The sequence below is a fragment of the Bactrocera neohumeralis genome, chromosome 3, assembly GCF_024586455.1.
Source record: "Bactrocera neohumeralis isolate Rockhampton chromosome 3, APGP_CSIRO_Bneo_wtdbg2-racon-allhic-juicebox.fasta_v2, whole genome shotgun sequence".
Lineage (NCBI taxonomy): Eukaryota > Metazoa > Arthropoda > Insecta > Diptera > Tephritidae > Bactrocera > Bactrocera neohumeralis.
In genome coordinates this window covers 29,759,620-29,777,637 of record NC_065920.1, presented here as the reverse complement: position 1 = coordinate 29,777,637, position 18,018 = coordinate 29,759,620, and the positions used below count along the sequence as shown (strand labels likewise).

Here is an 18,018-nt window from a genome sequence, read left to right as displayed (position 1 = left end):
AGAAAAATGATATTGGAAATGGGTGAAATCGGACCACAAAACGCACGCCATTCATCGAAAATCTATAAAGTTACTTAACTAAGCCTCACCTCACATGAAGATACAAAACTGTAACTTATTTAGGCGAAACACCATAAAAAGGGACATCGAACAATATCTAATTGAAAATCGGAGATCATGTGTATCTGATAATAATAAACCCTTGAATTAAAAATATCGCCTTGCTTCAATATCTATACCTTCTGGTTAATCTAGTACCGTAGACATCCATCTATATGGGAGTTAGCTTGATGCATTTTAGAAAGCGTCTCTCTCTAATAACATTCCAAGCTGGTGCCTAAAAAAATGTATGAATGCTTTCAAATGGCTTTTTTTTGTACTTAAAACATACATATGTATGAACAAGTATACCTCTATTGCGGTAGATTTTGATATACATACATGTAAATATCTGGGGCATGAAATAAAATGGAGTCAAAAAGCTTAGAGAATCTACGATCTATTGACATAAATTAATAATGTAGCAAATATAATTATAATCAATTCATAATTTCGTAGAATAATGAATACCGAATACTTTCACAACGTGTTTTTTTTATAAAATCCTGCCTACACCAAAATATATTATTTATTTTGACTTTCAGTTTTAAAACTAGCCTTCCTTACTTGTTAATTCACATTTTACGAGCGAAATGAAAGTACCATGTTAGCAAAGTGAAAAGACATGAAATACATTCAAAATCGATTATTCATCTATCGGCATCTTCTTGAGTGTATATGAATACAAAAACGTCCAAGCTGCATACTCAACAGCAGAAAATTTAAACCCAAAACTTTGGGGAAAACTTCAAAATAAACATTTATCTCATGCCTTGCAGTTTTTAGAAGTAAGGATGGGTTTGGTGCGTTGGCTGTCCACACCACATTGAGCAGTCTTTATTTCACAGTTGACATTGAAAGTAATGTGCATACGAGTACAAGTATATGCTGGCAATCGTCCTGTGAGTAGATATTCTTATATGTTTTCAAATGTAGTTCTAAATACAAACGTAGTTAGAACCAAAAATACAGTTTCTAAACAATATCGCTGTACACTTTAGGTGCTGAAACTTGCAAGGGTGAACTGAATCATCTGCTCATACTGCTATAGTTATTTTTGTAGCCAGTCTTTATCATAGTACAGACAACATATTTGTTCCCCAGCAAGCGATTAAATACGTAATAGTATTATATATGTAAATATAATTATAATTTATGGTTGATGTAAAACCATCATAATATTTCAACTTGGCTCTTTCTTAGTGATCAATAATGAACTTATGACTTATGAAACACTTAACTGCCAGAATCTATTGTTATGTATTTAAAATAAAAGTAGAGTAAGCCAAACTCTTTTTGCTTGCAAAATATCATAGACGTAAACCTAACAGCATAAGTATTGGAATGAAAACTAGGATCGCTAAGTTTTAGCGTAAAATCCTTTACGTGTTCATTTTTATAGCAAAAAATGGTATAAAATAATATTTATCTTCTTTTAAATCGCTCGGCTTGAAAGGTAGCTATATGCAATAATGGTCCGATCTAAACAATATTTTCGGAGATTTTAGCGCTGCTTTGGATCTGTGCCAAATTTCATTAAGAAACCTTGTGTGAAAAATTTCAGTCAAAAACTGAGATGAGTTCGTGGATATACAGGAGGCATTTATGTATTTACATTATAGGTTCTGCGTCAAGTAATTTGTAGCCACTAACAAGCATTTAATTCGTAGCTATGGCTTAAGGGGTCTTTAAAAAATATTTTTCTCATTTAAAAAATGAAATATGTTATTAGAATTTTTTATTGTTACAAACATATGTAGTCTATTAACAAAGAAATTCTGAAATTTTTGGTAATAAATATTTTATACTCGGTCTCCGGCGCATTTCCGGTGAACCGTCGGAAAAAAGATACACTCGCGTTGGCATGATAACTCATAACAGGATCACATAAAGTCAACAAAAAATTTGTGTTTTAGTTAAAACCATAACTAAGAACTTGAACGAAGGAAAAGAAACTCAAAATCGAATTTTTGGCAGACATTTTTAGGAAAAAAACTGAACATTTTTGTGAAAATTTCGGGACTTTTTTTCAAATAGACAGTTTCCGGAAAAACGCGTTTAAAGACGGCGCACTTAGCCTTGCTAGCCTCGAGTGCACAAGCTCTCAAGGCTGTATCTCCGAAACTATTACACGGATCAACTTGAGAATTTAGAAGCATAGTTTAGAGGTGTATTAGAATTTAAAAAGACAACAAAAAAAATATTTTTGAAACCCGTAAACCCGTATATGCCATTAATATTTGAAAAGAATTTATCTTAACTTACCGTCCCAAAAAGCTGTAATTATTTGCTGGGTTCGTTGTGAATTTAACTCTGAGTATGTTCTGGTGTACATATTTATGTACAGACATGCTCTACTTGATAATTGGCACAATTGTTCTGCCCTTGCTTCCTTGTTTTTTTCGGACAACATGAAACAATGAAATTAGTTTTCGTTCTAAAAGCTAAACACCAAATTTTCAATGGGTAAACCATTTAAATGAATTGTGCATTGCAACTTTTGCATTTGGTTTTTCTTTTTGTTTTGGTATGCACAAACGCTGGGGACAACGCCATAAACTGTGCTTTATGCATACATAATTTATATATATTTGAAGCACTCGGGGAGACGCATTTGTGGAGAAGAATAAACCAAACTATTTCGCTAAAGCAATTTAAAGTTTCTAGTTTTTATAGCGAGTTTTAGAAAACCAGCAATAAACCTTATGTTAAATGTATTTTTCCTCACTTTACTCTTTCACCAACACAGAGGGCGCCAATGGCGATGGCATGGCTGTAATCTCCTCGCTGCGTTCCTTCGATCGCGAGCAACAGAAAGAGTACATGATTCCGATTGTGATCAAGGATCACGGTTCACCCGCAATGACCGGCACTAGTACACTGACTGTTATCATTGGTGACGTAAATGACAATAAAATGCAACCCGGATCCAAGGATATCTTTGTTTATAATTATCAAGGACAGTCACCGGATACACAAATCGGACGCGTATATGTATACGATCTGGATGATTGGGATTTGCCAGACAAGAAATTCTATTGGGATCCGCAAGAACATCCACGATTCAAATTGGACGAGGACTCAGGCATGGTTACGATGCGTGCCGGTACACGTGAGGGACGCTATCATTTGCGCTTTAAGGTGTACGATCGCAAACATACGCAAACCGATGTGCCCGCCAATATTACAGTGACAGTTCGCGAGATCTCTCACGAAGCGGTAATCAATTCAGGTTCTATACGCGTCTCCGGCATAACAGACGAGGATTTCATAAGAGTCTGGAATTATCGTACACAGAGTTTGAGTCGCTCGAAATTGGATCGTTTCCGGGACAAATTGGCAGATCTGCTGAATGCGGATCGCGAGAACGTAGATATATTCAGTGTACAACTGAAGCGTCGGCATCCGCCACTAACCGATATACGTTTCTCTGCGCATGGTTCCCCCTACTACAAACCAGTACGTCTCAATGGTATTGTGCTCATGAATCGAGAGGAGATTGAAAAAGATGTGGGATTCAACATCACCATGGTGGGCATTGACGAGTGTTTGTATGAGAATCAGATGTGCGAGGGCTCCTGCACAAATACATTGGATATCAGCTCTTTGCCATATATGGTGAATGCGAATAAAACCGCCTTGGTGGGTGTGCGCGTAGATACGCTTGCCGAGTGCACTTGCGGCGCTCGAAACTTTTCGAAACCTGAGTCGTGTCGTAACACACCCTGCTACAATGGCGGACGTTGTGTAGATACACGCTTTGGTCCGCACTGTTCCTGCCCGGCAGGCTATAATGGACCACGCTGCCAGCAAACAACACGCAGCTTCCGAGGCAATGGCTGGGCTTGGTACCCACCACTAGAAATGTGTGATGAATCACATTTGAGTTTAGAGTTCATAACTAGAAAACCGGATGGTCTTTTTATCTACAATGGACCGATCGTTCCACCAGAACGCGAAGAAATGATTATTACTGATTACATAGCGCTCGAATTGGAGCGTGGTTATCCACGTTTACTTATGGATTTCGGTTCCGGTACGTTAGAACTGCGCGTGAAGACAAAGAAGTCGCTTGATGACGGTGAATGGCATCGTATCGATATATTTTGGGATACAGAGAGCGTACGCATGGTTATAGACTTCTGTAAATCTGCCAACATTAGTGAAATGGAAGATGGCTCACCACCCGAATTTGATGACATGTCCTGTCAGGCGCGTGGACAAATACCTCCCTTCAATGAATACCTGAATGTTAATGGACCACTACAAGTGGGCGGCATCTACCGCGACCTCTTCGATCCGTCACTCTATTTCTGGCATTATGCGCCCAACGCCAAGGCTTTCGATGGCTGCATACGTAATTTGATATTTAATTCTAAGCTCTATGACCTGGCGCATCCCGGACTATCACGCAATAGTGTAACTGGTTGCCAACAAACTGAAGAAGTTTGCTCGCAATCGGAGCAAACAGCACGCTGCTGGGAACACGGCAACTGTGTTGGCTCACTTTCCGAAGCACGTTGCCAGTGCCGCCCCGGCTGGACGGGACCTGCTTGCAATATACCCACTATACCGACCACCTTCAAGCAACAGAGCTACGTTAAGTATGCGCTTAGCTTTGAGCCAGATCGATTTAGTACACAAATACAATTACGTTTCCGTACACGTGAGCAACACGGCGAACTGTTTCGTGTTTCGGACCAACATAACCGCGAATATGGAATTTTAGAAATTAAGGATGCGCGTCTACACTTCCGCTACAATCTCAATTCACTGCGTACGGAGGAGAAAGATTTATGTTTAAACGCAGTTGCGGTCGACGATGGTCAATGGCATGTGGTGCGCATTAATCGTTATGGTTCGGCAGCTACCCTGGAGCTGGATGGTGGCGAAGGCCGCCGCTACAATGAGACATTCGAATTTGTGGGTCATCAATGGCTACTGGTCGACAAGCAGGAGGGTGTATATGCAGGCGGCAAAGCCGAATATACGGGCGTGCGTACGTTTGAGGTGTATGCGGATTACCAAAAGAGTTGCCTAGACGACATCAGGTGAGTGTGCAGCCTTGAACAATGTCCTATATGTATGCATGCATGATAAACCCTACCTAAATGTTAGAGGGTTTGGCATTTCCATTGCTCTCTAACTTCGTGCATTACTAACCATTTATTCATGCGGATTTTTATTTTGTGTTTGCATTTGCTTATAGACTTGAGGGCAAACATTTGCCGTTGCCACCCGCGATGAATGGCACGCAATGGGGTCAAGCGACTATGGCGCGTAATCTGGAAAAGAACTGTCCCTCCAATAAACCTTGTTCAAACGTCATATGCCCGGAGCCGTTCGAATGTGTGGATCTGTGGAATGAATATGAGTGCACGTGAGTATCGTTTGAGTTCAATTTATGTTGCAATTGGCACGCAAGCACATTACTTTTGCCTTTCTATCGTTTGTTTTCATAACATTTTTGAGTTCTTCATTCCATTGCATCATAAATGGAATACTTCAAATTTGCTTAAATAAATAAATACAGACAGTAAACTCAACATATAAAGAATTAAATAGGGAACATATTGATATTAATTTTCATAGGCAGCTTATTGATTGATTCCAGTTTTTTCTTCTTCTTGAGTAATTTTTAATAAATATAACAACCAGTACTGTTGACAAATTCCTCATCATAAAGTGTCATTACAACTATTGTGAAAATGGTTCTTATGAAATAATAAGGACCTTGAAACCATAAGTACAGTATTAGTTAAATAATGCTTTTGGAATTTTTGATAAATTTTATTTTAATATAAAAAATAATAAATTTTATTAAAATATAAAACATTAAAATTGATGTCGATACAAAAAAAATATAATATAAATTCAAATATTTTCGTAAATATAAGACAGTCGATTGATGATACGAGTATATTCAAAGACCTTGAGTTAAATTTAGGTTAGCATATCTCTAACTCCAAATTTGCTACAATAAGTTTGTAAAATATATAAGTTTTTACTGAAGTATCATCGACTCTACTGAGTCGAGTACATAAAATTAGAATTTCATGAAGCAAGCTTTAAAATATAAATTCTTGAAAATATAAGCTAGAAACAAAAAAATATAAGCACATCTAATAATAAAAGTGAACAATATCTGATATGGCAATATTTATTACCTTCACTGGCAAAAATTTAAAAAGATAGTTGATAAGTCTTACGATAATTTATAAAGAAAGTGTACTAAAACGACACTAAACTAAGCAAAAAAGAACATTTAACGATTTTTCACTTTCAAAATCCTTCAAAATACATTTATACGTTTTTTTTACTGGAATCATATAGTATGTACCTACAAACAACAAGCTTGCAGGCGAGTTCACCTACAAGTGAGCAAAGCTCTCCATGTCATAAAGCACAAGAAACAGCAAAACGCAATAAAACAACGAACACTGAAATGTCGACAGAGAAAAACACAAAGTCGCTTTTTATAGCTTACCCATACACTCTCCATTACGAAAAGTCACTCGTGTTTTTGTGCTAAACGCTTGCAACATTCAACCGCAGACACTAGCTTTCACTTGCATCATTACACTTTCGACTGAAAAAGCGTCTTTCAACAACAATTTTACATACTCGTGAAAATGCTGTGCGAGAAGTAAAGTGAAGTGTGACGATCAAGGTTCAAAAAAAATCACTCACTCAGCATTAGAAAAACGAAAATACCATACATAGGCATACAATTTTTAAATCGCACTCTCGAGAGCAGACATTACTACGAAAACATTACAAGCAAGTCAGGCAAGCCTGTGTGAAAATGAATGTTGTGCCAAAGTGTAGATACATATGTACGAACTTACTTTTACTTACAAGTATGTACGTATAAGTATCATACATGGTGTTATTCGCCCAATTTAAGGTTCATATAAAGCTCCAACTGGTATTCATCAGTTCTTTTATGAAATAAGGACGGTCAGAAAACTTTAATTTCTAAAGTTTTTTTGGGTAAAAGCATTTCATGTACATATGTATGAAATCAAGTGATATAAATAGCAAAATACTGTTGCCCTCTAGTAGAACCCAAAATATTTTTCCAAACTGAAATTAAATGGAAGAAAATTTATTTGAGAACGAATTGAACATAAAAATTTTATTTAACTAAATTTTTTTGTATAAAATTCTAATATTTTTTTGACAAAATGCCAAATTCAAACTCGTTTTTAATATATGCAAATGGGGGCACTATTGGCCGTTTCTTAAGTTTGCGCGATTACATGGTTCTACTGACTTTGGAGCCCGTCTTTATTTTCCATCATATGAAGCCCTCAAACTGTTTAAATTTTATGATGCATATTTCAACACTACACTCACAAAATTGTATTTCTGACACCGATTGCTGATGGTAAATTGTTGAAGGTCCACAAAATCATGGAGTTTTATAAACAAATTTTAACTTATTGGTTTTATGTAATCTAGTTTAGTAGTGAACGAAACTAATTGGCGCTTTAAAGCTTCTTAAAAGTTTGAGAAATGCAAACTGTGCAATTAATTAAATTAGTCAAACGATAAATAATTGGAGAATTATTTTTCTGAAGCCATAAAAGTAATACAGATCCACATTAATCAATACCTTTTTAACCCTTTGGGCTCCGCTGTACCCTCTTAGGGGACATTAAGTTTTTCAGTGATCGAATTGAGTTATTTTCGAGCAACTTTTTGAGACATGCACATTTGAAGTTATTTGAAATAGCAAAAGAAATCACATCAAGATATCGTATTTACAAAAAATTCAGCGGGTTTTATGTCAGACAACATGATGCGCGTGCTTACGACAGTCTGTGTACTTCTCGGAATCACTTGAAAATAGCGATAAAGGAAGTTTATAAAACAAAAGGTCGGTATAAGAAATGGCAGGCGACAAAGAAATTATTATTGTCAAACATGCAACAAACTGCCTGCAATATTTGTATATGTATAGTGGATTGTTTTAAAATATATCATACTCTGCCAATTCATATCAGTCCCATATCATTATAGTACGTCACTTAGTTCTCAAATTATAATAAGTTATACGATCGATCAAAATCGTGCGGAGTTCAAAGGGTTTAAACATCACTATATCCCTCTTTGACAACTACGTATCCGCATCCGCTGCGAAAAGACTCATCTTACTTAAAGTAAACAAATTATGGTCAAGACGAGCGCACGTATGATAAGGCCGTCATAGCTAAAAATATGTGACTTTCGCATTTTCTCCTTGATGATGTCACACACTAATATATTTTCAAGTCAAACGTTTACGAAAATAGAAAGAGTTTAAAAAAAGTCACGCTCTTATTTTTCTTTCATTTTTTAACTAAGTAAATATTTAGCTTCTTAATAGCCACTCATCAACTAAACAAAGCTACCACGCTTAAAATCCAAACACAACTGAAGGTAGCGGCATTAAGTTTCAAATTTTGTTTATTAACAGTCATTAAATTTATTAAACTACTGTTAGCTGTGGCAAGTACGAGCATATACTATTTTTAAAAGCTTGTGGTCGTCATTTCCAATTAAGAAAAAGAAAAGCTTCAGCAATAATAATAGATAAACATGTAGGAAGTTAATCCAATATCATTTCCACAAATCGTAAAATATGTGTGGCCGTAATATAATAATTAAGTCTGTGGTTTCCTAAGAAGCATAATAAAAAGCTTCTTGTTATGGCGTGATATTCCAGGGAAACGATACAGCTTTTGCTCATTTTATGCAAATTACAAATGCCGCAATTGTTGCAATTATTAGTATTTGCCATTTCCCATTAAATATGAAAATAATACCGAGTAATGTTTACAATGAAAATGAAATTCATGTGAAATCTTTTAAAAGTAAATACATATTTGATACTTGGTAGCTTGGTCTTTAATTACTTACTATTGTTCAACGGCTTCACAAAGAGTGTGGGAAGTGCTAAAAGTTTGTGCTTTAAGCTTTCATTCTATTTGTTTAGTGGCAATTTCATAATGAAAGTTAAAAACCTGAAAGCATGTCCTGAAAAATAAAATCTTTAATTATTTTGCCAATGCTTAGGCTTCATTTACTCTTCAAGAAATTAAAATAGATTCTTGTATATTTTTTGTGTTTTGATAAATTGCAAAATCTATTGTGCTTTTCAAATGATTTTGTCTTCAAAGCAGAACACTATCCGAAACTCTGGCATAAAGGTTGCGCAAATCCCCTTCCCTTGCATACAGTTCTAGATAATACAAATCAAGTTGTTGAACAAATTTTATATATTATGATGCATTAAAAACTTTTTTAGAGCTTTTTTTAGCCTCGTTAAAAATATAAATAAAAGAACTGCATCTTGCAACGGTAACTTATGCCACCGCTATTGTTCGAAATGTTGCAATAGAATAAAACTACAAAGTAAATATAATAATTTGAGCACTTTCACTTCTATTAAATATGAAAGCTCTAACTAAGCCACAAAACTTTCCTTATCAATGTCACATATTCGGCATATTGTCGGCTTAAAACTTGCCGAAGAGATACCACATCAGCCACTTCCATAACCACAAACTAATACGCATGCAGCCGAGGCAGCTTGCTATTGCACACACACACCTGTCACTATTCAAAGAAACTTTTCCTTTCTAAATAATTAGGGAAAACATGCAGAGCATTTGTGCTGAATTCGAAAACTTTCGAATTTTCGAAATTCTAACAAGACTTCAAACCAAACTATGTGGACACAGCCAAACAACGATAACAAAAGTCGAAGCGAAGTGAAGTAAACGCAATAAACCACAATTGAGGCAGTTGCAAGCAAGGTTGATTACCAAAAAAACGTAGAAAAGCGGGTTTCAAGTAAACGAATGCGTAAGCAAACTATTTACAAGGATGTAATGGGTCGAAAGTATAATACATATGTACGCATACAATACACTTTATATATACGCTAGATATATTTATATAATTTGTGCAAAGTTTACTGCAACTTCGACTGCATTGAATTTGACAAGGAAAGCCTTTCGGAAAGTTTCGAAGCACAATGCAGTTTGGACATTGGGGAGCGGATGCTGTCACATGCTTTGTTGCCCAATTCTGGGAATATGACATGCACTTATGTAAACACATATATGATGTATGTAAGCGCATGTATGTATATGATCCAATTTTATTAACTTTCGACGAAGTTGTACAGTCAACCCGTGAAGCCAGCAAGTCACTGCTACCAAAACTACTGTACATAGAAAGAATTAGCGCGAAAACTGACACACACACACATGTGCACAAGAGTTTCGGTTAGAATTGTCAATTGGGTCTTAAACAATTCATAGAAACTTTAACGGAAATAACTGTTAGCGCTATTGAGTAACTAACCGGTCTTTTAACTGGTAGGTGGTTGTGTGAATTTCGGTTAGAATTGTCAATTGGCTTTATTAACTCATAGCAACTTTAACAGAAATAATTGGTAGCGCTACTAGGTAACTAACCGGTCTTTTAACTGGTAGGTGGTTGTGTGAGTTTCGGTTAGAATTGTCAATTGACTTAAGGAACTCATAGTAACTTTAACAGAAATAACTGGTAGCGCTACCGGGTAACTAACCGGTCTTTCAACTGGTAGGTGGTTTGTGCGGAGTTACTTCGCCAAGAAAGTACAACCTTTACTTGAAAACTAAATTACTACAAATATCAAAGTTTAAGTATTTGTTATTTTCAACTGATTCTAACACATGACCATTTGTATAACCATTGGTGAACGTTAAGCATTTACACACACACATACACATATCGCTTTTGAGCAAAAAATCCATAAAATTCATGATTTTCACATCGACTTTTTGCCAAATTCTAAAATCCTTATAATGAGTATAAGCATTTGCATATAACTTTCACCTAATATAACATAATTATAAATAAATCGTATGTATGTATATCTTTTTCACCACCACCACCACAACTGCCACCATCGTCATCAACGCAAACAAACAAATTAATAAAATATTCATGCGCTGCACGTAAATAAATTAATAAAACAACTGCTTCATAAAATCAAAACAAAAACAAAACAACAACAACAACAAAATCTTCGACATGCACAACAACGGCTTGTAGTTGCGGTGAAGGACGCGTCATGTCGCCAGACGCCAAAGGCTGCATGGATCGCAACGAATGCCTGGACTTGCCATGTCTAAACGGTGCCACTTGCATCAATTTGGACCCACGTCTGCGCTACCGTTGCATCTGTCCGGATGGCTTTTGGGGCGAGAATTGCGAATTGGTGCAAGAGGGACAGACGCTGAAGTTGAGCATGGGCGCACTGGCGGCCATATTGGTTTGCCTGCTGGTCATACTGAGTGAGCATTCAATGAGTAGTAAAAAATATATGTATATGAGCGTCGCAGATGATGACAGAAAAAAACAAAGAAGTAGAAATTAATAATAGCAAATGCAAAACGAGCGTCGTCTAAACGTCAAAAACAACAAAATAAAAAATAATTTTAAATTAAAAAAAGTCTAGCGATTTGTGCGGCATCTCGCAAGCTGCTTGCAACAACGCCTACTGCTCGCCGTAGCAACAATTTTTTATTCGCATATTCAGCTTTGATTTTTCCCAATATTAAATCATAATTACTTACATATATTTATATTTAGGCTGAAAGCATTAATTTGTTGCCTTAATATTCACAAGCGAAAAACATTTTACTTTTGGTTTTAAATACATATACAATAATATTATTTTATTCATGCAACATTAATAATAATTAAAATATATACATAAATATATTTTTTAATTTCATCTATGTAATTGCCCGATTTGTAGCGTTGGTGGAAATGCTCTGTTGGTGTTGGTGCTAATGTAAAAGAAATATGTTGGACCCAAACATCATCATTTATATATATATACATCTATATATCTTTATATGTTTATTTGTATAAATGTTAGCAAAGTTAGATATACATATACATATCTACATATGTATATGTATGAAAATCGCAATTCCTTTCGACCTGCCTCATTCCATGCATATCATTTCACATCATTTCATATCACCATAAGTAACAACACCGCCCATTTTGCGCTTCAGCCACTTTATATCCATACTTACATACATACATACATACATACATATATAGTAACCATTCTGTTCTTATCTCATCATGCGCCTTTCATTTCGTTCATTCATTTCAAATCCCTACCCACTTAGCCATTTCGTAGCTTGCATGCCATTTTTTCAAGCGTTTAGCGCACTTTCGCACACTCATCTATACATACATATGTACGTGTGTATACATGGAAGCTTACACTCAGTCAAATGCAAACTTTTTTGTCTCATTTGCCACATTTGCTGCAAATATATTGTGCTGTGTTTACTTGTGTGTCACAACATTGTCGCATTTGCACCTTATCATGTTTACATGCCACAAATTCTTGCCACTTAATATTTACATAATACGACAATTTTTTAGGCTTTTTATTTAAATATTTACACTTTCCATTAGCCATATTATATTCATAAAATAACACAAATACACCACATAGTATAAAGGTGTGATATTTGAATTGTGGCCACGCATTTTTTAACACGCCTCAATGCTTGCCTCTTTTTTCACTCATCTCATTATTGCACCGTAAAATGTATGCATATACATACTACATATATATGTATTTAGATATAAAAATTTCAGTATTCATTGTGTATTATTTTTTCTGTGTGTCCATTTAGCACAGCATCCACAGTCATCTCTTCTCTCTGGTTTACGTTGAAAGCAACGCATGGCGTGCCACATATACACGTATTTACAGTAGAGTAAAAGTCAGAAAAAGTGTGTGAACCTATTAGCTTTTGTGGAGCTGTGTGTTAGCTGCACATTTTTTACAATGCTCTAAAAATTCTGTACAACGGAATGTACAGGTATTTTCTCGGTTTGTTGATATTGAAAAATTTCACTGCAGCACCAACTGGTGTTTGCCGCATTTGTCAGTATTGGTTTAATGCAATTTGCAAATAGGAAATATTGTGTAAATTTAAGTACATAATAAACTGTACAAAAAATGGTAGCGTTAATTATTAACACAGGTAATTATGTAATATTTAAATATTTGTAATATTTCTATGACCGCAAAAGTACAAAAACAAGGACATACAAAAGTTTCAGTGTAAAAATGCTGTCATCAGATTAGTGCGCCTATTATGTAAGGCAACCCACGATAGTTGGCGGTCTAACGGACGTAATAGCCACAGCATTTTGTATTACGTATGATAAGTGAACTTAATTTTATTCTTGAAAACTATAGATAACTAACGCGTAGTTTCCTCATTTTACCATTTTTTAACATATTTCTACATTTATTGAATCTGCTTTATTTTAAAGCCTAACAAAAAGTTATAAAACCTTAAATCTATTTAAAAATTAGACAAGCTCGAGCAAGTGATTGAGCTGGTTCGGTGATACGTTACTCTTTAGTACGCATGCATATCTTTTCTTTTTAGGCGTGTTTGATTACAGAAATTTGATCATTCCAGTGTTGTCATTTGGTTGTCATGTGTAAGGCAAAATTTGGTTGCAATATAATAGCATTACATAATACGGATGTACTAACGTCAAAAAAAAACAAGAACAAGAAAAAACGTTAACTTCGCCTGCACCGAAGCTAATATACCCTTCACAGATGCATTTCTTTTAGTAACCATGTGTTCAGTTTATATGGAAGCGATATGCCATAGTAATCCGATCTGACCAATTTTTTCGGAGATTATATTATTACCTTAAGCAGTAATCCATGTCAAATTTCGTAAAGATACCACGTCAAATGCGAAAGTTTTTCATACGAGCCTTTTATTGCGATCGTTCGGTTTGTATGGCAGCTATATTCTATAGAAAGCCGATCTGAACAATTTCTTCGGAGATTACATTGTTGCCTTAGAAATTTCGTGAATATATCGTGTCAATTGCAAAAGTTTTCCATACAAAAACTTTTTTCCGATCATTTAGTTTGTAGGCAGCTTTATGCTATAGTAAGCCGATCTGCACAATTTCTACGTATATTACATAATTATCTTAGAAAATAACCTGTGCCAACTTTTGTGAAGATACATCGTCAAATGTGAAAGTTTTCCATACAAGAACTTGATTTCGATCGTTCAGTTTGTACGGCAGCTATATGTTATAGTGGTCCGATATCGGCAGTTCCGACAAAAGAGCAGCTTCTTGAAGAGGAAATGACGTTTGCAAAATTTCTAAACGATATCTAGTATATATACAGACGGACGGACAGACAGACAGACAGGGACATGGCTAAATCGACTTAGCTCAACATACTGATAATTTATATATATACTTTATAGGGCCTCCGACGCTTCCTTCTGGGTGTTACAAACTTCGTGACAAACTTAATATACCCTGTTCAGGTATAAAAATGTTAAAGGACAACTACGAAATTAACTATTTGACTAAACTTTTTCAGAGAAGTAGTTTCAGGAATGATGTTCAAGTCTGTGAGATATATGTATATAAGTGAATCTTTATATACAAAGGACCCCTATGTATATATGCATTTGAATCGGAGCTCGAAAAGAAGCACAAAAGAAAATGTCGAAAATCCATGAGCTAACAAGACCATTCGCTTTTTTAGACCCTATTTTGTTTGTCAATCATCCTCCAGACAATGTGACGGCATGAGAGGGGACCTGAGACCTTAGACCTGCCATAAATTTTGTTACAAAATTTACAAAGCTTTATTTGAGAACAAATTATCAGAAAAAAGGCGTTATTTTTATATTCTTTCAAAATGTTACTATAGAGAACAACAGTTTATTTTAAAATTTAGGCGTGACCCCGCCCTCTAAGTAAATATCTCGTAAATCACTCAAGATACAATATCCAAATTTTCGTTCAGGACAAATCCCTTAGGCATCCCTACTAACACTGGGAAAATGGATGAAATTCGCTGATAACTCCCGCATACTCCCTGTATAACGGTACAATTAAGAACTACTAAAAGCGCAATAAATCCAGAAATAAATTCGCCAGAGACATTAAATTTTAGACTTGGCATAATACGATAGGCCTTTATAAGAGCATGGGCATGGCAGAGCCTACAATTTGGAGCAAAGCCATATCTCAGAACCTACTCGACAGATCTTGACCAAATTGGGTATTAATATTTTCTTGACATTTCGACGACATGGTTTACTAAGTACTACACAGATATATAGCCACACCTACTTTGCATATCGTACAATTTTAAATTCCATCTGATTTTATTAATTTCCAGTGTGCAAATCAAGCATCAATTAATGTATCGAATCGGACCAAAATAATTCAAGTGCCTAGACACCGCATATGTGTTTAAAGATTCCAGTTACGAACTTTTTGTCAAAAATATTGGACAATCTGTGAGATATGTCATATAAATTCGAAGAGAATCCATTTCGTACAATAGTATATCTCTTAGCCCCTAGACCGCATACTGCTTTGAAAATAATCGTTTCTCTAAAACGGCTAAAGTTCATGACAGAAAAAGGAGTGATCATTCGTGCGTGGTTTGAACCAGTTTATTCATGAACCTGTTCGCGAAAGCATTCGTAGAAATCCACTTGGAATTTTTAAAATAACTATCAACATATGCAAGCGGCTTCATCAGAGGCACACGGTGAACAACTATGAAAGTATCCTTTTAACAGATGAAACAGTTTTCAATTTTTAAGAAGTTTTCAATAAGCAAAACGACAAAATCTACACAAACACATCCAAAGACGCAAAAAATGTTAACCTAAGGGTTCAAAGTGGTCACCATGCAGCTGCTATTATTTGGTGATGAGTCTTTTGTAAACGCGTTACGCCTCTTCGTTTCTGAATAAAAGAGCAAAAGTGTACCAACCAGATGTTTTAGATGCTCTGTAAAGTAGTTAAATAATATTCTTAGTGGCTTAAAGGCACTATTTGGTTCCATAGCTGCATATGAATGGCTATATGGTAATTCAGATTTGAGTCCCTTGGATGACAGTTTCTGTTCAGAGTTAGAAGACATAACTTGTCGAATACACCATAGAAATTTGGAGAGTCAGTACCAATAGAAACTGTGCGCGCTGCTGTTGATAAATGACCGAATTGTATGAAGACTTGTATGACATCAATGGGTAATCATTTCGAAAAAAATTTTTAGCATCGCTCATTTATTATAATATTGTTTTATTAAATATTACTTGATTAAAACATGTACTACTAAAACTTGTAACGGAACTTATGGCAGGACTAAGTATATGGCTGAGACTGACAGAGACTATAGTGAGGAGTATAAACACAGAGTGTGACTCTCCTCATCTTAAGCCTTAAGAAATTACATTTTTTTAAGCTTTGCGACGTTATCATTCAAGTCATTATTCACAACTGAATAAATTTATTTGCCAGAAACGCGAAAGGAAAATATTTAATGTCAAAATTTCTAGTATATTCATTTGGAATCACTGCCTTTAAGACATTTCTCGTGCATTTAAAAAGCATTGTCGCGCCACTACTGCATAAGCGCTTAAGTACTTTGCCACAACTGGCGCTTGCGATGTGAAAATAAATTCAACTTTCCTAATTCCCCCATCAAAGCAGCGGCAAAGAACTTTCTTTGAGCGTCAAACTCCCAAGTGAGCGCCTTAAAACCACGCTTCGCAGTACCCGAATAATGCGACCAATCGCTTTCTTCAAATCTCCTCTTCAAGTATGTGCAATCGGGCCAACTTTTGCAGACTTGTACGCACGCATTTGCTTCCAATTCGCTTATCTACGACTATGTGCAAGTGTGTTATGTAATATGTGTGTGGGTATATGTGGATAGTAGCATTTAGAAAATATTTATACGGAAATATTTTCACAACAAAATATCTATATTTCACGGCATGTTGCAGCATTTTGAATAATTTATGGTGTTGTCATGTTGCCCCATATCCACACACAAATGCACACTCGCACATATGACTTGAATGCTTTTTGCAAATCCGTACTTGAGCGCTGATATCGCACCAATAAGTCGCATATTCACTTTCAGACAACTTTTGCGACACACGTGCGTGTACGACTGTGTGTCTGTATGTGTGGCAAGTGTTTGCCTGCGCGATTCAGGTAACCAAATAGCTTCGTCTATCAAACAAACAATTTGGCTGGCTGCTGTTGCTTTAAGCGCCATGAAATTCTACGTAAAGTTAACAAATCCACTGCACACGACATGTCGTACCATCACCAAAGCCGGCCTGTCAGTTGCAAGCGAAGGATGCATTGCCAATGGAGTCACCAGCTCATACACTGTGATTTCTCGCTGCCAGTTGCTTATGCGCCGATTTAGTAGCTATGTGTTTGCCTGCGCTGTGTGGCGTTTTCTGAGTCTCCTCTCCATTACTATCCATTGCCGTTATTGTGTGGCAGCAACGTGTGTATACATTTGCTGCGTTTTTTGAAAGTTCCATTCTGAGCTTGAGACTTTTTCGGTTTGGTGGAAAAATATCAGTTTCTTCTTAAATAAAATAGATGCGAATCGTTTTACTGGCAACTGTAAATAAAGTAGAAAATGGAAACGCTCAAAGAGGAGGGAATTTGAAGCTAAACTTTTTGAAATATTTTCTCGCAAAAAATATACAAAAATATGGTAACAAATAAACGAAAAATTCGGTTGCCTTGGCGCGAAAATAAATGCAAAAGAAATTTATAAAATAAGGGCATAAAGTATGGTTGGCATGAAATATGGTGCCAGAAATGTGCGTAGGCATGTGTTCAACCAAACAGCAGCGCGCAGTCTGCCGTGGAAGCGGAAAGCTTGAGCTCTAAGAAAATTCGCGCATAGTTTTGGTCAGTTATGGTTGATAGGGAATAAAGTAAAAGTTTTAGTTTTTATATACATACATACATCTTTTTTTCTCAGCTTCCTCAGAGTAAACTGTTAAGTTTACGTTA

At 35.8% G+C, this 18,018-nt stretch overlaps 1 protein-coding gene across 1 annotated transcript in view; it reads left to right on the top strand.

Annotated features, from left to right (window-relative positions):
• The window catches only part of LOC126753613 (neural-cadherin), a 283,478-nt gene that overhangs the window by 244,349 nt on the left and 21,111 nt on the right, over positions 1-18,018 (top strand). Inside the window, 3 exon segments of the mRNA XM_050465203.1 lie at positions 2,849-5,150; positions 5,309-5,479; positions 11,191-11,432. Of these exon segments, the coding sequence (XP_050321160.1) occupies positions 2,849-5,150; positions 5,309-5,479; positions 11,191-11,432 (2,715 nt within the window).